Source organism: Cebus imitator, unplaced genomic scaffold (genome assembly GCF_001604975.1).
Source record: "Cebus imitator isolate Cc_AM_T3 unplaced genomic scaffold, Cebus_imitator-1.0 Scaffold491, whole genome shotgun sequence".
NCBI classification, from domain to species: domain Eukaryota; kingdom Metazoa; phylum Chordata; class Mammalia; order Primates; family Cebidae; genus Cebus; species Cebus imitator.
The window spans coordinates 1,061,179-1,077,266 of record NW_016107806.1 but is presented as its reverse complement, the minus strand read 5'-3'; the positions used below and the strand labels follow the sequence as shown (position 1 = coordinate 1,077,266).

At 55.6% G+C, this 16,088-nt stretch overlaps 2 protein-coding genes across 6 annotated transcripts in view; both read left to right on the top strand.

Moving 5' to 3' along the window:
* CRTC2 (CREB regulated transcription coactivator 2) overlaps positions 1–7,650 on the top strand; it is a 12,221-nt gene extending 4,571 nt beyond the window's left edge. The window contains exons 2-12 of the mRNA XM_017513488.2: positions 252–594; positions 1,239–1,307; positions 1,476–1,579; positions 1,677–1,706; positions 1,875–1,939; positions 2,063–2,112; positions 2,246–2,490; positions 2,843–3,249; positions 5,950–6,219; positions 6,692–6,878; positions 7,007–7,650. Of these exons, the coding sequence (XP_017368977.1) occupies positions 252–594; positions 1,239–1,307; positions 1,476–1,579; positions 1,677–1,706; positions 1,875–1,939; positions 2,063–2,112; positions 2,246–2,490; positions 2,843–3,249; positions 5,950–6,219; positions 6,692–6,878; positions 7,007–7,227 (1,991 nt within the window). The 3' untranslated portion in view covers positions 7,228–7,650. The remainder of the gene's footprint in view (positions 1–251; positions 595–1,238; positions 1,308–1,475; positions 1,580–1,676; positions 1,707–1,874; positions 1,940–2,062; positions 2,113–2,245; positions 2,491–2,842; positions 3,250–5,949; positions 6,220–6,691; positions 6,879–7,006) is intronic.
* A 990-nt stretch (positions 7,651–8,640) lies between these two features.
* The window catches only part of DENND4B (DENN domain containing 4B), an 18,230-nt gene continuing 10,782 nt past the window's right edge, over positions 8,641–16,088 (top strand). For 3 of the 5 annotated variants that reach the window (XR_001820274.2, XM_017513332.2, XM_017513334.1), the window contains exons 1-11: positions 10,016–10,161; positions 10,906–11,245; positions 12,928–13,180; positions 13,434–13,503; positions 13,703–13,872; positions 13,946–14,190; positions 14,619–14,685; positions 14,768–14,826; positions 15,007–15,151; positions 15,447–15,622; positions 15,798–15,898. Coding sequence is in view for 4 of the 5 variants with exons in the window: in XM_017513332.2 (XP_017368821.2) it covers positions 10,152–10,161; positions 10,906–11,245; positions 12,928–13,180; positions 13,434–13,503; positions 13,703–13,872; positions 13,946–14,190; positions 14,619–14,685; positions 14,768–14,826; positions 15,007–15,151; positions 15,447–15,622; positions 15,798–15,898 (1,636 nt within the window). In the remaining variant the exon portion in view is untranslated. Of the gene's footprint in view, positions 9,027–10,015; positions 10,162–10,905; positions 11,246–12,927; positions 13,181–13,433; positions 13,504–13,702; positions 13,873–13,945; positions 14,191–14,618; positions 14,686–14,767; positions 14,827–15,006; positions 15,152–15,446; positions 15,623–15,797; positions 15,899–16,088 lie in introns of those variants that run through there. The other 2 variants (XM_017513335.2, XM_017513337.2) reach the window with 2 other exon arrangements.

Genomic DNA, 16,088 nt, shown 5'->3' with positions numbered 1-16,088 from the left:
GACCTCGTGATCCACCCGCCTTGGCTTCCCAAAGTGCTAGGATTACAGGTGTGAGCCACCGTGCCCGGCTTCCTGGAGCTCTTCTTTACCCAGCTTCCCTGAAAAGTGACCAGAGCCCCTGCGTCAGCGCCTGCACCTGTGATAAGGAGTTTTTGCTGCTGAGGCTGTGTCCCCTCTCTCCATCTGGCTCTGGCTGTCCTCATATCAGCTTGCTCTTTGCTGCCAGAGGCAAGGCTTCCTTGTTTCCTGCTAAAGGAGATTGGGTCCCTTCTCCTCACATTTCTGTTCTGAGCTTTCAGTCTCAGAGACCTGCATACCTGTCTCCTCCAAGTCCTGCCCAGACATTCTCTTCTATTTTTTTAGCCCCTTTGGACCTGATTCTCTTTTTCTCTTCCGTTCTTTGTTGTTCTTCCTATTGTTGTCCCTTATAGAAGAGAAGAAAGGTATGTGTTTCTTGAAACGCCTTAATCTGCTGCCTCCATTGTTCTCTCATCTAGCCTCTCTACTTTTTTCCTTAACTGGTGCTGTTCACATTGACAGCTCTCCCTACAGTCCTGCCTACTTATCTCCTCCCCCAGAGTCTAGCTGGCGAAGGTAAGTGTCCAGGGTGGGCAGAAGCTCCTGCCTACTCTCTGACGTGTTTCTGGAGGGAGCTGCCCCTTCTGGGTTGGGGCTAAGGTTTCAACAGTACCTCTTCCTATAACGGCAGAGCTGAGAGAGGAGGAGGCAGGTGGAGTAGGTGGGTCAGAGTCCAGCCTTGGCCATGTTGACACGAGTGGTCAAGCCTCCCAGTCCAGCCAGAGCAGAACCAATGGGAACCGTAGCCAGGCTGGGGTGTGTGTGTAAGGGGGAAGGGAGAATGGCAGAGGGGCAGGTGAAAATGGCAACCTTTTATCAAGGATGGGTGCAAGATGCAGTGCCCTGGCACTTTTAGATTTCTGAAACCCTCCCCTTGTCTATCTTACCCTTAATGCTCATACCCAGAAGAGCTGCTGGGATCCAAGATTCCCATTTAGCTTGCCCTGATAGAGAGAAGTTGAGAAGTTACCAGATCTCTTAGATTGACTGGGGGAGGGGGTCAATCAATAGATACGAGAAGAACCAGAAAGAAAAGGGGATGATCTGGATGCCCAGCCATCTTCACTTCCACCTTGGCTGCCCCACATTTTCCAACCGCTATGCCCACCTTCTTGTCCCTTCCCAGCCTTGTTCCTCATGACTTTGTTTTTCCACCCCAGGACGATGCCCTGGGGCAATTTCCCTGCAGAGAAGGGGCAGTTGTTTCGACTACCATCTGCACTTAACAGGTGATGGCCTTTGCCTTCTTTAGGCCACATCTCCTCTTATCTGTAGTTCCTGGGGCCCTACTCCCTCACCCCCACCCTGTTCCAGCCCAGCTAGTGTTTTCCCTTGCTGGGCAGGGCTTAGGGAATAGGAAGACTGTCACTGGTGCCAGCTCACTGCTCCCCACACAGGACGAGCTCCGACTCTGCCCTTCACACAAGTGTGATGAACCCCAGTCCCCAGGATACCTACCCAGGCTCCACACCTCCCAGCATCCTGCCCATCCGCCGTGTGGGTAAGTGGCTCTGTCCCAGGGTTGGGAGTAACCATGAAGCTATTTAAAGCGGGTAGGCAAGTGAGCACTGCAGCCAACGCCGCTGTCTCCCTTGCAGGTATTCTGGATGGTGAAATGGATCCCAAAGGTATGTGTTCCTCACTGCTGTGGGTACTGAATGCCAAAGAATGTCTGGGCTGGTGTTGGGATTGTGTGCGGATTCAGGGAGCAGGACTCCTTCCCACTGCTTCTGCTTCCTGTCCTGCCTTACTGGCTCTTTCTCCAACTCTCCCATCACCAGTCTTTCTCTTTCAAGTACCTGCTATTGAGGAGAATTTGCTAGATGACAAGCATTTGCTGAAGCCATGGGATGCTAAGAAGGTAGGCGGAGGCCACTGGGTGTCACCCACTCATCTCTCTGCTATCCCTTGCCATGGGGCAGGCCTTCCAGGGTTTTCCACTGAGCACTGTCCTCATTTTCCACATTCTCCCTTCTCTCCTCAGCTGTCCTCATCCTCCTCCCGACCTCGGTCCTGTGAAGTCCCTGGAATTAAGTAAGTACTCCCTGAGGTTGGCTGAGAGGTAGGGGAAGGAAGTACAGGGAGATGTAGGATACTGATCTCTGCTCTTCCCTGACCACTGTACCCCCCTCCTATTTACATCTTTCGTTTTCTCTCCTTCCCCTAGCATCTTTCCATCTCCTGACCAGCCTGCCAATGTGCCTGTCCTCCCACCTGCCATGAACACGGGGGGCTCCCTACCTGACCTCACCAACCTGCACTTTCCCTCACCACTGCCCACCCCCCTGGACCCTGAAGAGACAGCCTACCCTAGCCTGAGTGGGGGCAACAGTACCTCCAATTTGACCCACACCATGACTCACCTGGGTATCAGCGGGGGCATGGGCCTGGGCCCAAGCTATGATGTACCAGGTGAGTGGCTATCCTGGCCATGTGCCCACTGGGTGCTGCCTGGCTGGAGGGATGAAAGGGAGGGAGGCTTGAGCACCTGAGATCCTGCTGTGACCACCCACACTGGCCTGTCACCTCTGCACCCCAGGATTCTCTCATGGCAGTTCTCAGCCAGTGATAACTGGTAGGTGTGGTGTTTCCTAGAAAGAAGAGGAAGGGCAGCCCCCAGATGGGCAGTGTTGTCAGGGATAGGGTAGGGAGAACATTGTGTTGCCACTTTCACAGTCTGGTCACTGCCACACATTCTGGGCAGAAAGGGGCCCAGCTCCCATCAGTAATGTTGGCATATCTGGTTTTTTGTCTGTGCCTGCAGGACTTCATTCACCTGTCAGCCACCCATCCCTGCAGTCCTCCCTAAGCAATCCCAACCTCCAGGCTTCCCTGAGCAGTCCTCAGCCCCAGCTCCAGGGCTCCCACAGCCACCCTTCTCTGCCTGCCTCCTCCTTAGCCCGGCATGCACTGCCCACCACCTCCTTGGGCCACCCCTCACTCAGTGCCCCGGCTCTCTCCTCCTCCTCTTCCTCCTCTTCCACTTCATCCCCTGTTCTGGGTGCCCCCCCTTACCCTGCTTCTACCCCTGGGGCCTCCCCCCGCCACCGCCGTGTGCCCCTCAGCCCCCTGAGTTTGCCCGCGGGCCCAGCCGACGCCAGAAGGTCCCAACAGCAGCTGCCCAAACAGTTTTCGCCAACAATGTCACCCACCTTGTCTTCCATCACTCAGGTATGCGTGGCTGCCTTCCCTGCACGTCTGTCTCCCTTCCCTTTTCTCATTTCCTGCCATGTTGTTTCCCTCCCACCCTCCTTTCCTCAAATACCTACTCTACACCCATCCCTTCTATTTCTCTGTTCTCTACCTGCCCCATCTTTTATCGATCTTGTCTCCTCTTGCTTCACAGTGCAAACTCAAACGCTGTGGTTAAGCTTTTTTGTTTTAAATCCTGGCTCCACCTCTTACTAGCAGTCACTTGGACAAGTTATTTAATTTCTGTAAGCCTCAGTATCTTCATTTCTAAAACAAGGATGGTTCGTAAGGATCAAATGAAATAACATACATAAAATACTTAGCACCACACCTCGCCCATGTATATGCTTGACAAATAGTATCTTACGTTTTCCTTTTATTTATCTTCTCTGTTCCTATCCTTTCCATGTATTTTTTTTTTTTTTTTTTTGAGACAGTCTTGCTCTTTCACCCAGGCGAAAGTACAGTGGCGCAATCTCAGCACACTGCAACCTCCGCCTCCCAGGTTCAAGCAATTCTCCTGCCTCAGCCTCCTGAGCAGCTGGGATTACAGATGCATGCCACCGTGCTGGGCTAAATTTGATTTTTTGTTTTGTTTTGTTTTTATAGAGCTGGGGTTTCACCACCATGTTGGCCAGGATGGTCTCAATCTCCTGACCTCGTGATCCGCCCACCTCGGCCTCCCAAAATACTGAGATTACAGGCGTGAGCCACTGTGCCTGGCCCTAAATTTGTATTTTTATTAGAGACCGGGTTTCACCACGTTTGCCAGGCTGGTTTTGAACTCCTGACTTCGTGATCTGCCCGCCTCAGCCTCCCAAAGTGCTGGGATTACAGGCGTGAGCCATCGCACCCAGCCTTCCCTTCGCTTTATGGTGAGGAAAGTGAGACCGAGAGAGAGAGTGACTTTTCCAAGTTTACACACCGAGTTAGGAAGGGTTGAGACTAGAACTCAAACCCCTTAGTTTGAGCTTTTTCCTCAGCGATGAAATTCTCAGCCCTTGTTTCCCTTCCTGTCCTTTTCTTCTTGTTTGCTATCTCTGCTCCTCTTTTCTTTCATCCAAATGTTCTTTTCCCTCCCCTTTGCCCAACTTTTTCCTCCTCCATTGCTGTTCCTGGAATGTGTGTTCTGTGTTCCATCTTTACTCAGTTCCCCTCTTTTGTAGGAAAGACAGGCCAGGCTAGCAAGGGCCCTGTTCTCAGAGTGTGGAGTGAGCTTGACTTCCCTCCCTGTCTTTCTCCTTTTCCTTCCTTCTTCTCCCACTCCCTCTGGCCTCTTCAAGGCTATGGAACAGCGATTCTCAACCTCAGTCACTTGATTACTAACAATAAATAGTTCCATTCCAGGGCTTAAGAATGGTTTGCTTATAAGGCTGGGTGGAGTGGCTCATGCCTATAATCCCGGCACTTTGGGAGGCCAAGGTGGGAGGATTGCTAGTTTGAAACTAGCCTGGGCAATCTGGTGAGACCCAATATCCACAACAAATTAAAAAATTAGCCAGGCACAGTGGTGCACGCTGTAGTCCTGTCTACTGGGGTGGCTAAGATGGGAGGATCTCTTGAGCTAGGAAGGTTGAGGCTGTAGATCCAACTATGACTGCACCACTGCACTCCAGCCTGGGCAACAGAGTGAGGCCTGTCTCAAAAAAAGAGAATAGTTTGCTTCTGAAGTAGATTTATTTATTTTTTGAGTAGGCATCTCACTCAGTCACCCAGACTGGAGTGCTGTGGCATGATCTCGGCTCACTGCAATCTCCACCTCCCAGGTTCAAGTGATCCACCCACCTTGGCCTCCTGAAGTGCTGGGATTACAGGAATGAGCCACTGTGCCTGGCCTGGAGTAGATTTAAAATTACCCATGAGTTAGTCTCACCGTGTCACTTTCATTCTGATATGCATTGCATTTTTTTGGGTTTTTTTTGAGACAGATTCTCACTCTGTCGCCTAGGCTGGAGTGCAGTGGTACAATCTCAGCTCACTGCAATCTCCACCTCCTGGGTTCAAACAATTCTGTCTCAGCCTCCCAAGTAGCTGGGACTACAGGTGCCCACTACCATGCCTGGCTAATTTTTGTATTTTTGTGGGGAGGGATGGAGTCTCGCACTGCTGCTCAGGCTGGTGTGCAGTGGTATGATCTCAGCTCATTGCAACCTCTGCTTCCTGGGTTCAAGAGATTCTCCTGCCTCACCCTCCTGAGTAGCTGGGATTATAGGCACACGCCACAATGCCTGGCTAATTTTTGTATTTTTAGTACAGACGGGGTTTCACTGTGTTGACCAGGCTGGTCTCGAACTCCCAATCTCATGATCCACCCACCTCGGCCTCCCACAGTGCTGGGATTACAGGCGTGGGCCACTGTGTCTGGCATAATTTTTGTAATTTTTGGTAGAGACAGGGTTTCCCCATGTTGGCCAGGCTGGTCTCAAACTCCTGACTTCAGGTGATCTACCCACCTCGGGCCTCTCAAAGTGTTGGGATTACAGGCATAAGTGACTGCACCTGGCTGACTGATACACATTTTGAGTAACTGCACTCAACCCCAGCGATGCCCATGAGAATGTAAAATGTTGTCACGTTTGCTTTGAGAATGGTTGTAGCTAAAGGGGGTGGGAAGCCCCGACTAAGAGTTCTTGGAGTATACACCAAGGGGTAAGCTTCCCTCTTTTTACTTCTTTTCAGGGCGTCCCCCTGGATACCAGTAAACTGCCCACTGACCAGCGGTTGCCCCCATACCCATACAGCCCCCCAAATCTGGTTCTGCCTACCCAGCCACACACCCCAAAATCTCTACAGCAGCCAGGACTGCCTTCTCAGTCTTGCTCAGTGCAGTCATCAGGTGGGCAGCCCCCAGGCAGGCAGTCTCATTATGGGATGCTGTACCCACCTGGGCCCAGTGGGCACGGGCAACTGTCTTACCACCGGCCAGTGAGTGACTTCAACCTGGGGAATGTGAGTACTCAGGTTCCTCACTCAAAAGCAGGGGGAGGGGGTCAGGGTGGGTCATTGGGGCCTGAATGTCATCTCTGGTGCACTGTGAATGGGGAGATCTAGGCAAGGTGGGTGGTAGGGATATCTCCTCTCCCCCAGGGTAACATAGCACTGCCAGCTTTGGGCTCCTCTCTTCCTGCGTTTGACCCTACTCCCGCCCCTCTATTTCTGCTCAGCTTGCTCTTTGATGACTTCTGCCTTGACCCGTTCTCTTCCTGGCATGCACATGCTCTGGCCCAGCAGGTACGGTGCCCATACTTACTTCGGGCCCCGTGCTCGCTTCTGTCGCTCTGCTTGCTGCCACCTCCCTCTGTCATTGCCTCTGTTCCTGGGGTGGTTGAAGGTTGCTGGGCAAAGGGAGTATGTCAGCAGGGCTAGGCAGGAATACCAGTTCTAAACCCTACTTCCTCAAGATTTGTCTGTGTGTCCGTAGCTGGAGCAGTTCAGCATGGAGAGCCCATCAACCAGCCTGGTGCTGGATCCCCCTGCCTTTTCTGAAGGGCCTGGATTTTTTGGGGGTGAGGGGCCAATGGGTGGCCCCCAGGATCCCCACACCCTCAACCACCAGAACTTGACCCACTGTTCCCGCCATGGCTCAGGGCCTAACGTCATCCTCGCAGGTGAGGGGGGGTGGGTGGTGATGGGAAGTGGAAGGAGGGAATGACGTGTTCATTGATGAGCAGGAGATTGAGGGGTCTTAGAAAAGTTTACAGGGCATAGGGTCCTCACCTGTCTCTTCTACCCACAGGGGACTCCTCTCCAGGTTTTTCTAAGGAGATTGCAGCAGCCCTGGCCGGAGTGCCTGGCTTTGAGGTGTCAGCAGCAGGCTTGGAGCTAGGGCTAGGGCTAGAAGATGAGCTGCGCATGGAGCCACTGGGCCTGGAAGGGCTAAACATGCTGAGTGACCCCTGTGCCCTGCTGCCCGATCCTGCTGTGGAAGATTCATTCCGCAGTGACCGGCTCCAGTGAGGGGACCTCATCATCAACCCTCTTCGTGGTCCCATCCCCTACTACCGTTCCTTTCCTCCCTTCCCCCTGGCCAGTAGAGACTCCCAGATCCTCTTTCTAGCGTGAATGAAGGATCCCAAGAATGAGAAAAACCAAGGGGTTTGTCCAGGTGGCCCCTGAATTCTGCACAAGGGGTGGGCCTGGGGGAATTCAAGGGAGGGCCTAAAGCACTTGTAACTTTGAACCGTCTGTCTGGAGGTCAGAGCCTGTTGGAAAGCAGGGGGTAGAGGGGAACCCTGGAGGCCGGGTTTGTCCGGATGCCTAGGGGTGGGCAGTGCCAGCCCCTCCTCACCACTCTTCCCCTTGCAGTGGAGGAGAGAGCCAGAGTGGATACTATTTTTTATTAAATATATTATTATATGTTAATAAAAAAATCATATCAAACCCTTGGTGTGGTTGGTTATGATTTGGGGCATGGCTGGGGATCTAGGGAGTTCTTGGGCCATGGGTCTTTTTATCTGTTAGCTTTTTTGCATCTTCTTAGCACCACTGTGCTTTGTGGAAGGGCCCTACAGCCTTGGAATTTGTACCCAGCATGGATGTACCGTTCCATGGCAGCAGGAAATCACTTCATGTGTCATCCTGTCTGTCCAGGGCCCTGCTGCAGTTCTGAGGATGGGGACTTTGAGTGGTCAGACAAGTTCTTCTTCAACCCCAGGCCTGGCAGTGAGTCGGGGGGTGAGGAGGTGATTGCTGGCTGAGCCCACAGGTCTGAAGTGCTCCTAGGTCTCAGGGAAGCCTTCATCCCCACCCCCTCACCATGCATGAATTCACCCTCTCCACCCTTCGCCACTCATTCACTTGAGTTTTAATACAACAGATCCTTCAGTGCCCAGCATGTTGTGAAGGTTTTCTCTTTCTGGATTGGGTGACTAGCCCTTGGACCAGCAGTCTGGGCCTCTGCACTCCTCTCTCCCCCACCTAGCATTGTGAGAATAGTAGTTCCCCCCAATTACCTTACCCCCACCTCCACTGCTCTATTCCACACCCTGCAGTCCTGGCCTCTCCTCTTCCTCTTTCCAAAGCTCTTGTCATTTTCAGAAAAGAGAACTGAGAGCTGCTGGTTCTGGCCAGAAGGGAATGTTCTGTGCCCTAAACCTGGAAGTCGGGAGAGCCACCTGGGTCCCCGTAGCCTAGGCCTTTGGGGCTTCACCTTCGCCCACATCATGCATGCCACATCTGACTTCAGGACCCAGGAGGGAAGGGAGCGTACCGTGGACCTCAGGGTCGCCTGGGGTCAGTGTCCTGCGGAACGGGCTGGATGGTGGGAAGCTACCTGGGTGTAGGGGGCCCTCCCAGCCGCCAGGGGTCGGGCTGCAGGCGGCTGGGCGCTGGGCAGACGCTTGCCAGGGTCACGGCCGCCGGCCGAGGAGGGGGGGTGAGGATAGCGGCGGCGGCGCCCGCGGCCTGGAGGGGGTGTGGGGGGAGTAGAGAAAGCGGGGCGCGCTGAGGAGCGCTAGGTCCCCGGTGCCGCAGGAGCTGGGAGGACCGAGCCGCCCGAGCAAGCAGCGCGGCAGCAGTCCCCGCGTGGCGCAGCGCGGCGGGGACGCGGGGACCGCCCGGATCTCCCTCCACGGCGCCCCGCGCTCTGCTGTCCTCGGCCGCCTCTTCTTCCTTCACTCACAGCCCGGGCGGGAGCGGCGCCCAAGTCGGTTGCGCCATGTCCGGGGCCGGGTAGCCCCGCCGCCCGCCGGCCCGCCAGCTCGCCCTCCGAGCCACCCGCCAGCGGGCCGGCCGGCCGGGAAGCGCGGGGCAGGCAGGTAGGGGCTGGACCGGGCGGGGCGGCAGGCTGGGACCCACGGGAGGGAGCGCGGGCGGGGAATGGCCCCCAGCTGCTGTCCAGCGCTGCACATCTGGTTCCGGTTCCTCTCTCCTGGGGAAGTGAAAGTGGAGGGGAGGGCACCGCCCGGAGTTAGCTCGCCGTGCCCGGCCTCCTGCACCCCTCCTGCTCCCCCGGGTGCCGGAGCCGGAGCCGGAGCCGGAGCCGCCCTCCCTCCTGCTCGGGTCACGCGGCGGCCGGCGCTGCTGCCGTCACGTCCTCGGCCGCCGGCGCGCCTGCTTGTCTGTCCTCCTGCTCCTTCCTCAGCCTCCTCCTCCTCGGCGCGCCCTCTGCCCCAACCCGAACTTCCCGTCACCCGGCACGCGGGCGTGGGGACCCGGAGTGGGCCCTGTGCCGACTGCCTTCCCCAAGGAGAAAGGGCTGCTTTCTGCAGGACTCTTCCCTGGCTTGGTGAGGGGAGGCCCTGGTGCGCAGGTCCTGCGATGTGTGCCACCCACTTGCCCCTTAGAAGGTCCCACCTAATGGCCTCTACCAGCTGCCTTGGGCATAGGGCTCCCATTCGCCCGCAGTGGATGAGGGACAGATCTGTGCCCCAGAGTTAAATCAAGAGGCTGACGCTGACTCCTGGCTACACCTCCCAGAAGTGGAGTCTAAATTTAGCTGGGGTTGGTGCGTGTGTATGTGTGTGTGTCCAGCGGCCAGGTGAAGAAGAGAACCCGCCTGGCCCCACGAGATTCCTTATTCCCTGTTCTCTCGGGAACAGTGGGAGGTTAGTAGGACTGCACATCCTGGAACCATTCTGAGCCTCCTCGGCCTCGCTCAGGGTCCTCTAGTCTGAGGTTCCAACTTGGCGTGATGGTGTGCTGACACCTTCAATGGTAACCCCACCACTGCCACTGCCACTGCCACCTCACACACCCACAGGCTGACTTCCTCTGAGTTGCAGCTTCCCCTCCACTGTTTCAGGAAGTAACCTCCCTTCCCCTCTGAAGCACCCCCCACGCCTCCGGGCCCCTGCTGCAAGCTACCCACCAGGCTCTTTTCCAGCTTCTGCACCCTGGGGCGCCTCAGGACCCTTGGGGCTTCTACTCCCCCGGGTTGGGCCATGGAGGCAGGTGAGAACTAGACTGTTGTAGACTGTTGTGGGCCTGCCGGTTTCTGTCTCTCGGCTCCATGGCGGAGGGTGTGGGATGGCTGGGACTTGTCTCTTGCAGCCACTTTGGATCTAATGAGCTACCTAAGGATCCTGGAGGTGTGAGAACACTTTTTTTTTGGCCAGACTGGTGGAGTTAAGCTAGGAGAAAGGACACTTGGGTTCTTTGAAAAGACTAAAACTTTGGCTCTGTGGGCTTTCTCAGAAACCTTAGAAACCTCAGAGTGGGCTCTTTAAGAACATTGGCAGGATCACAAGGTTCTTATGGTGTCAAAACTGGAGTAGGGAGGTCAGAAACCCTTAAAAAAAACTGTCAGGTTGGTATGATGTCATGACCAGCATGAATGATGTCATGGAAGGCTATTACAGACATTGTGATCTCTGTGATGTTATAACTGGTTAGCCTTTAAAAGGGACACATGGACAATGTGATGTCAAAGCCCAGGTTAGCTGTGTGTGGTGGAGTCGAGGTTCTTTGAGGAGAACGCCAGGACCACTAGGCGGGAGGGACCTGGTCTCTTTAAGAAGCTGTGGTGGGCAGTGAGAGCCTGGTGATGTCACAGGCGGGAGAGTTCAGGATTGGCCGACCCCTTATCCTTCCTTTCTTTGGAAGGACTAGGAAGAGGAGGGGAGCAAGAGGGCACCCTGGTTGCCATGGAATCCCCAGCCTTCCTTGCTTCATCTCTCTTCCACTTGACCATTCCAGATGCAGTGAGTGAGGGGGGGGCCATGGCGGAGGAGCGGCCCCCCCGGCTGGTGGATTACTTCGTGGTAGCTGGGCTTGCAGGGAACGGAGCACCCATCCCTGAGGAAACGTGGGTTCCCGAACCCAGTGGGCCCCTGCGCCCTCCCCGGCCAGCTGAGCCCATCACAGATGTGGCAGTCATCGCTAGGGCACTGGGCGAGGAGGTGCCCCAGGGCTACACGTGCATCCAGGCTTCCGCCGGGGGCCACCCCTTGGAACTCAGTGCTGGGCTTCTGGGTGGAACTCAACCCGTCATCTGCTACCGCAGGGGTCGTGACAAGCCCCCCCTCGTTGAGCTGGGGTGGGTGCCCCTACCCATCCTGGCACCAAGGGAGGCTGGGAGGGACTCCAGTGAGATAGGGAGAGGTAGGACTATGGAACAGGGAAGGGCAGTGGAGATGGGAGCTGGGTGGGCCAGAGGCCGGGTAGGAAGGACTGAAGTTGTATGTACTTAGTCCTCACAGATTCGAATTCATGTGCTAGTGCTGCTCCTTGCTAGCTCTGAGAGCTTAGGCAGGTTTTTGAGCCCCTCTGGCCTGTTTTCCTCATCTGTCAATTGGGGAAAATAATTCATCCTCTTAGGATGATCGAGATTAAATGAGATAACCCATGTGACAGACTTAGCACAGAGTCAGTCAGTGATAGCTTGTATTCCTTTTTTTTTTTTTTTTTTTTTTTTTTTTTTGAGATGGAGTCTCGCTCTGTCACCAGGCTGGAGTGCAATGGCGTGGTCTTGGCTCACTGCAACCTCCATCTCCCGGGTTCAAGTGATTCTCCTGCCTCAGCCTCCCAAGTAGCTGGGACTACAGGTGTGTGCCCCCACACCCAGCTAATTTTTGTATTTTTAGTAGAGATGGTGTTTTACTATGTTGGCCAGGCTGGTCTTGAACTCCTTATCTTGTGATCTGTCCGCCTTAGCCTCCCAAAGTGCTGGGATTACAGGCATAAGCTACAGTACCCCATCTTGTTTATTTTTATTTTTATTTTTTAAAATTGTATTTATTTATTTATTTTTTAAGACGGAGTTTCGCTCGTTACCCAGGCTGGAGTGCAATGGCGCGATCTTGGCTTACCGCAACCTCCGCCTCCTGGGTTCAGGCAATTCTCCTGCCTCAGCCTCCTGAGTAGCTGGGATTACAGGCACGCACCACCATGCCCAGCTAATTTTTTGTATTTTTAGTAGAGACGGGGTTTCACCATGTTGACCAGGATGGTCTCGATCTCTTGACCTCGTGATCCACCCGCCTCGGCCTCCCAAAGTGCTGGGATTACAGGCTTGAGCCACCGCGCCCGGCTATTTATTTATTTTTTAAGACGGAGTTTTACCTTGTTGGCCAGGCTGGTCTTGAACTCCTGACCTCAGGTGATCCGCCCACCTCGGCCTCCCAAAGTGCTGAGATTACAGGCGTGAGCCACTGCACTTGGCCTATTTTTATTTTTTTTAGACAGAGTCTCACTTTGTTGCCCAGGTTGGAGTGCAGTGGCACAATCTCAGCTCACTGCAACCTCTGTTTCCCAGGTGCAAACGATTCTCCTGCTTCAGCCTCCTGAGTAGCTGGGACTACAGCCACGAGCCACCATGCCCAGCTAATTTTTGTATTTTTAGTAAAGACAGGGTTTCACCAGGTTGGCTAGGCTAGTTTTGAACGGCTGACCTCAGGTGATCCACCTGTCTCTGCCTCCCAAAGTGCTGGGATTACAGGCATGAATCACCGTGCCCAGCTGATTCTTAGTGTTTATTAATGAGAGCCATAGAAGGCATGCAAGGTTGTTACTCACCACGAAATAAGGCCAAAGGCATAAGAGAGGGCACAGGATTCTGAAGGACAGAGTTCAGCAGGAAGAGGTGGGCCCTGGTGTTAGAGTTTGATAAGGCTGCGGGTGCAAGGTGGGTTTAGGGGGCTAGGTAGGCAGATGTGGCCGGATTGGGTCTTTGTCCTCTACCCCGACCTCCCGACATCTCTCTCTGCTCTCTGTGCTAAGGGTGTTGTATGAGGGGAAGGAACGTCCCAAGCCCGGCTTCCATGTGCTTGACACGACACCCTACAGCCACTCAGCAAACCTGGCCCCTCCAGGCCCCGGGCACCCCCGCACCTACCTCACTTACCGGCGGGCAGCAGAGGGGGCAGGGCTGCATGCCCTAGGCATCACTGACCTCTGCCTGGTGCTGCCCAGTAAGGGCGAGGGCACTCCTCATACTTACTGCCGGCTGCCCCGCAACCTCAACCCTGGCATGGTGAGTGGGACCAAGAGTTCATACCTGGACCCTCTTGGTGTCAGGGTGGGTATGGACACTGGGAACAAAGGGCATCCCAGGACCAAGGCTCTGACCACAGGGGTGGGTCCAGAGGGGTAACTCTGGTCTTGGGGCACTGGGATTAATGGGAGCTTTAAAGACAAAAGAACATTTAGGTATGGTAGAGAGAAAATGGCCCCCAGAAACCTGTGTTAGCTGTGTGTCTGCTTGTCTCTTACCATTTCTGGGGTAGTGGGGCCCAGCAGTGTACCTGTGCTATAAGGTGGGCCTGGCGAAGGCCAACACGCTGGTGTACGAGGCAGGTGAGTGGCCCCTTTATCCCTCCAGTCCTGTGACCCTACATCCCTTTGCCCTGGTGCCTCTTGGCAGGCACCTTAAGTGTCCCTGGAATTGACTTCCCCTTTGCGAGTTGGGCCTTCTCTGGGATCCCCTGGTTTCTTTCCCTTGGAGTCTGATGGACCCTGCTCCTCTTGGGTACCCCCAACTCTGCTGGGGGTGCAGAGCTGCTGGGCCGCTACCCGGAGGAGGACAATGAGGCGTTCCCGCTGCCCGAGTCAGTGCCCGTCTTCTGCCTGCCCATGGGGGCCACTATCGAGTGCTGGCCTACCCAGACCAAGTACCCCGTGCCCGTCTTCTCCACCTTTGTGCTCACGGGTGCAGCTGGTGATAAGGTGGGTGTGTGGAGTGTGGCAAGGGGTCTGGGCTATGCAGGGCCTGCCTGACCACCCCTCTGCCCCCTGCCAGGTGTATGGTGCCGCCCTGCAGTTCTACGAGGCGTTCCCGAGGGCCAGGCTGTCAGAGCGGCAGGCACGGGCACTGGGCCTGCTGAGCGCCGTGGAGCGGGGCCGGGCACTGGGGGGCAGAGATGTGCGCAGCCGGCGCGCCATCGCTGTACTGTCCCGCTGGCCTGCCTTCCCTGCCTTCCGCGCCTTCCTTACCTTCCTTTACCGCTACTCCGTCTCAGGCCCCCACCGCCTGCCCTTGGAAGCGTGAGCGTGGCTCCTGTACTATTGGGAAGGGGTTAGGAAGGAATAAGGGGGCCAGGAAAGATGGGAGAGATTCAGATGTGGGTGAGGGGAGGGCTGGGCCCGGGGTAAGGGACAGGGCTGCCGTACATGGTTGTACCGCTCGTCCATTGCAAAAATTGCAATGGACTGAGGAGGGGAGCAGCGCCTGAAATCCAGTCTCAACTTTCTAGTTAGGTCCTGCCAAGGGACTGTGTATGCCCAGGGAGGATCTCTTTTCTGATCTGCACAAATTATATGCATAATGGAGCCTCCATTGGCTGACACAGGTCTCAAAGTGGGGTTCAGGAAGGAATAAGGTTCTTTAGAACAGGTGGAAGAGCTGAGAAGAGGTGGAGGTAGGACAGGGCTGGACTGGGGAGTGTGCTCTGACCTGTGTTTCTGTCCCCCAGGCACATCTCCCACTTCATTCACAACGTCCCCTTCCCTTCCCCACAGAGACCCCGCATCCTAGTGCAGGTGAGAGCTGCGGCTGGGGCTGGGCTGAGGGAAGGAGGGGGGTTGGCATCATTACCCTGAGCCGTGTCTTCTTCCCTCCCAGATGTCTCCCCATGACAACCTGCTCCTCTGTCAGCCGGTATCCTCACCCCTGCCCCTCAGGTATGTGCTCAGGTTGTGGGGAGGGAGCGTTAATGACCGAGGACATGGTAGGTGCCGGGCAGGTGGGTGTGGCTGCTGAGGTTGATGCAAGCTGGGTCCAGGTGGTAGCTGTGCCTGGCATCTGGGGAAGGTCTCCAGGGTCTCCTGGTGACCATTTCCCCACCTTGGGATTGCCTGCAGTGGTGCCAGCTTCCTGCAGCTGCTGCAGAGCCTGGGCCCTGAGCTGGCTATCACACTGCTGCTGGCTGTGCTCACAGAGCATAAGCTGCTGGTCCACTCGCTGCGGCCAGACCTGCTCACCAGCGTCTGTGAGGCCCTCGTCTCGGTGAGTGCCGCCCTGCCTGGCCCACCTTCCCTAGAACTATGGTTCTTTCTGGTGCCCCTATCCCTGCCTGGACTCTTCCTTTTTCCTTCCTTGGGGAGGATCCTCAGCCCCTTTTCCTGGGCACAGCCTGCAGGGATGCATAGCTTCCATCAGGGGCTCTTCTCTAGAGCCTACTTCCAACAGCCTGTCTCAGCAGGCACCAACTCACCAAGGCCAATGCCCTCTCTCTCTCTTCTGTGCCCCCAACTGCTGCCTCAACCGCCTGCTCACTGGTTGTCACTGCCTGGTGCTTCAGATGATCTTCCCACTGCACTGGCAGTGCCCCTACATTCCGCTGTGCCCGCTGGTACTGGCAGATGTGCTGAGTGCCCCCGTGCCATTCATTGTGGGTATCCACTCCAGCTACTTTGATTTGCATGACCCTCCTGCTGATGTCATCTGTGTTGACCTTGATACCAACACGCTCTTCCAGTAAGAGGCTGGGTCTCATTTGGCGACTGCTGGGTGGTGGGCAGGAATGGGCTGGTGTGTGGAGCGCTACGGGCTCAAAAGGAGCTTCAGGCACAAAGTAGGGGAGGCTGGCAAGGAGCCCCGTCACCCTTTCCCCAGAGCCTTGCCACTCCTTCCCCTTATGCTTCTCTCACAGGACTGAGGAAAAGAAGCTCCTCTCCCCTCGGATCCTGCCCCGCAGACCCTACAAGGTTCTGCTGGCCACACTGACAAACCTGTACCAGCAGCTGGACCAGAGTGAGAAGCCTGGGTGGGGAGGGAGGCAGGGAACTGTCCTTGGCCTCAAACCTCTGTGAGGAGCTAGGCATTTCTTGAGGAAGTGAGCAGAGTCAGGATTGCATTTCGTGGCCGGGCGTGGTGGCTCACGCTTGCAATCCAAGCACTTTGGAGGCCAAGGCGGGCAGATCACCTGAGGTCGGGAGTTCAA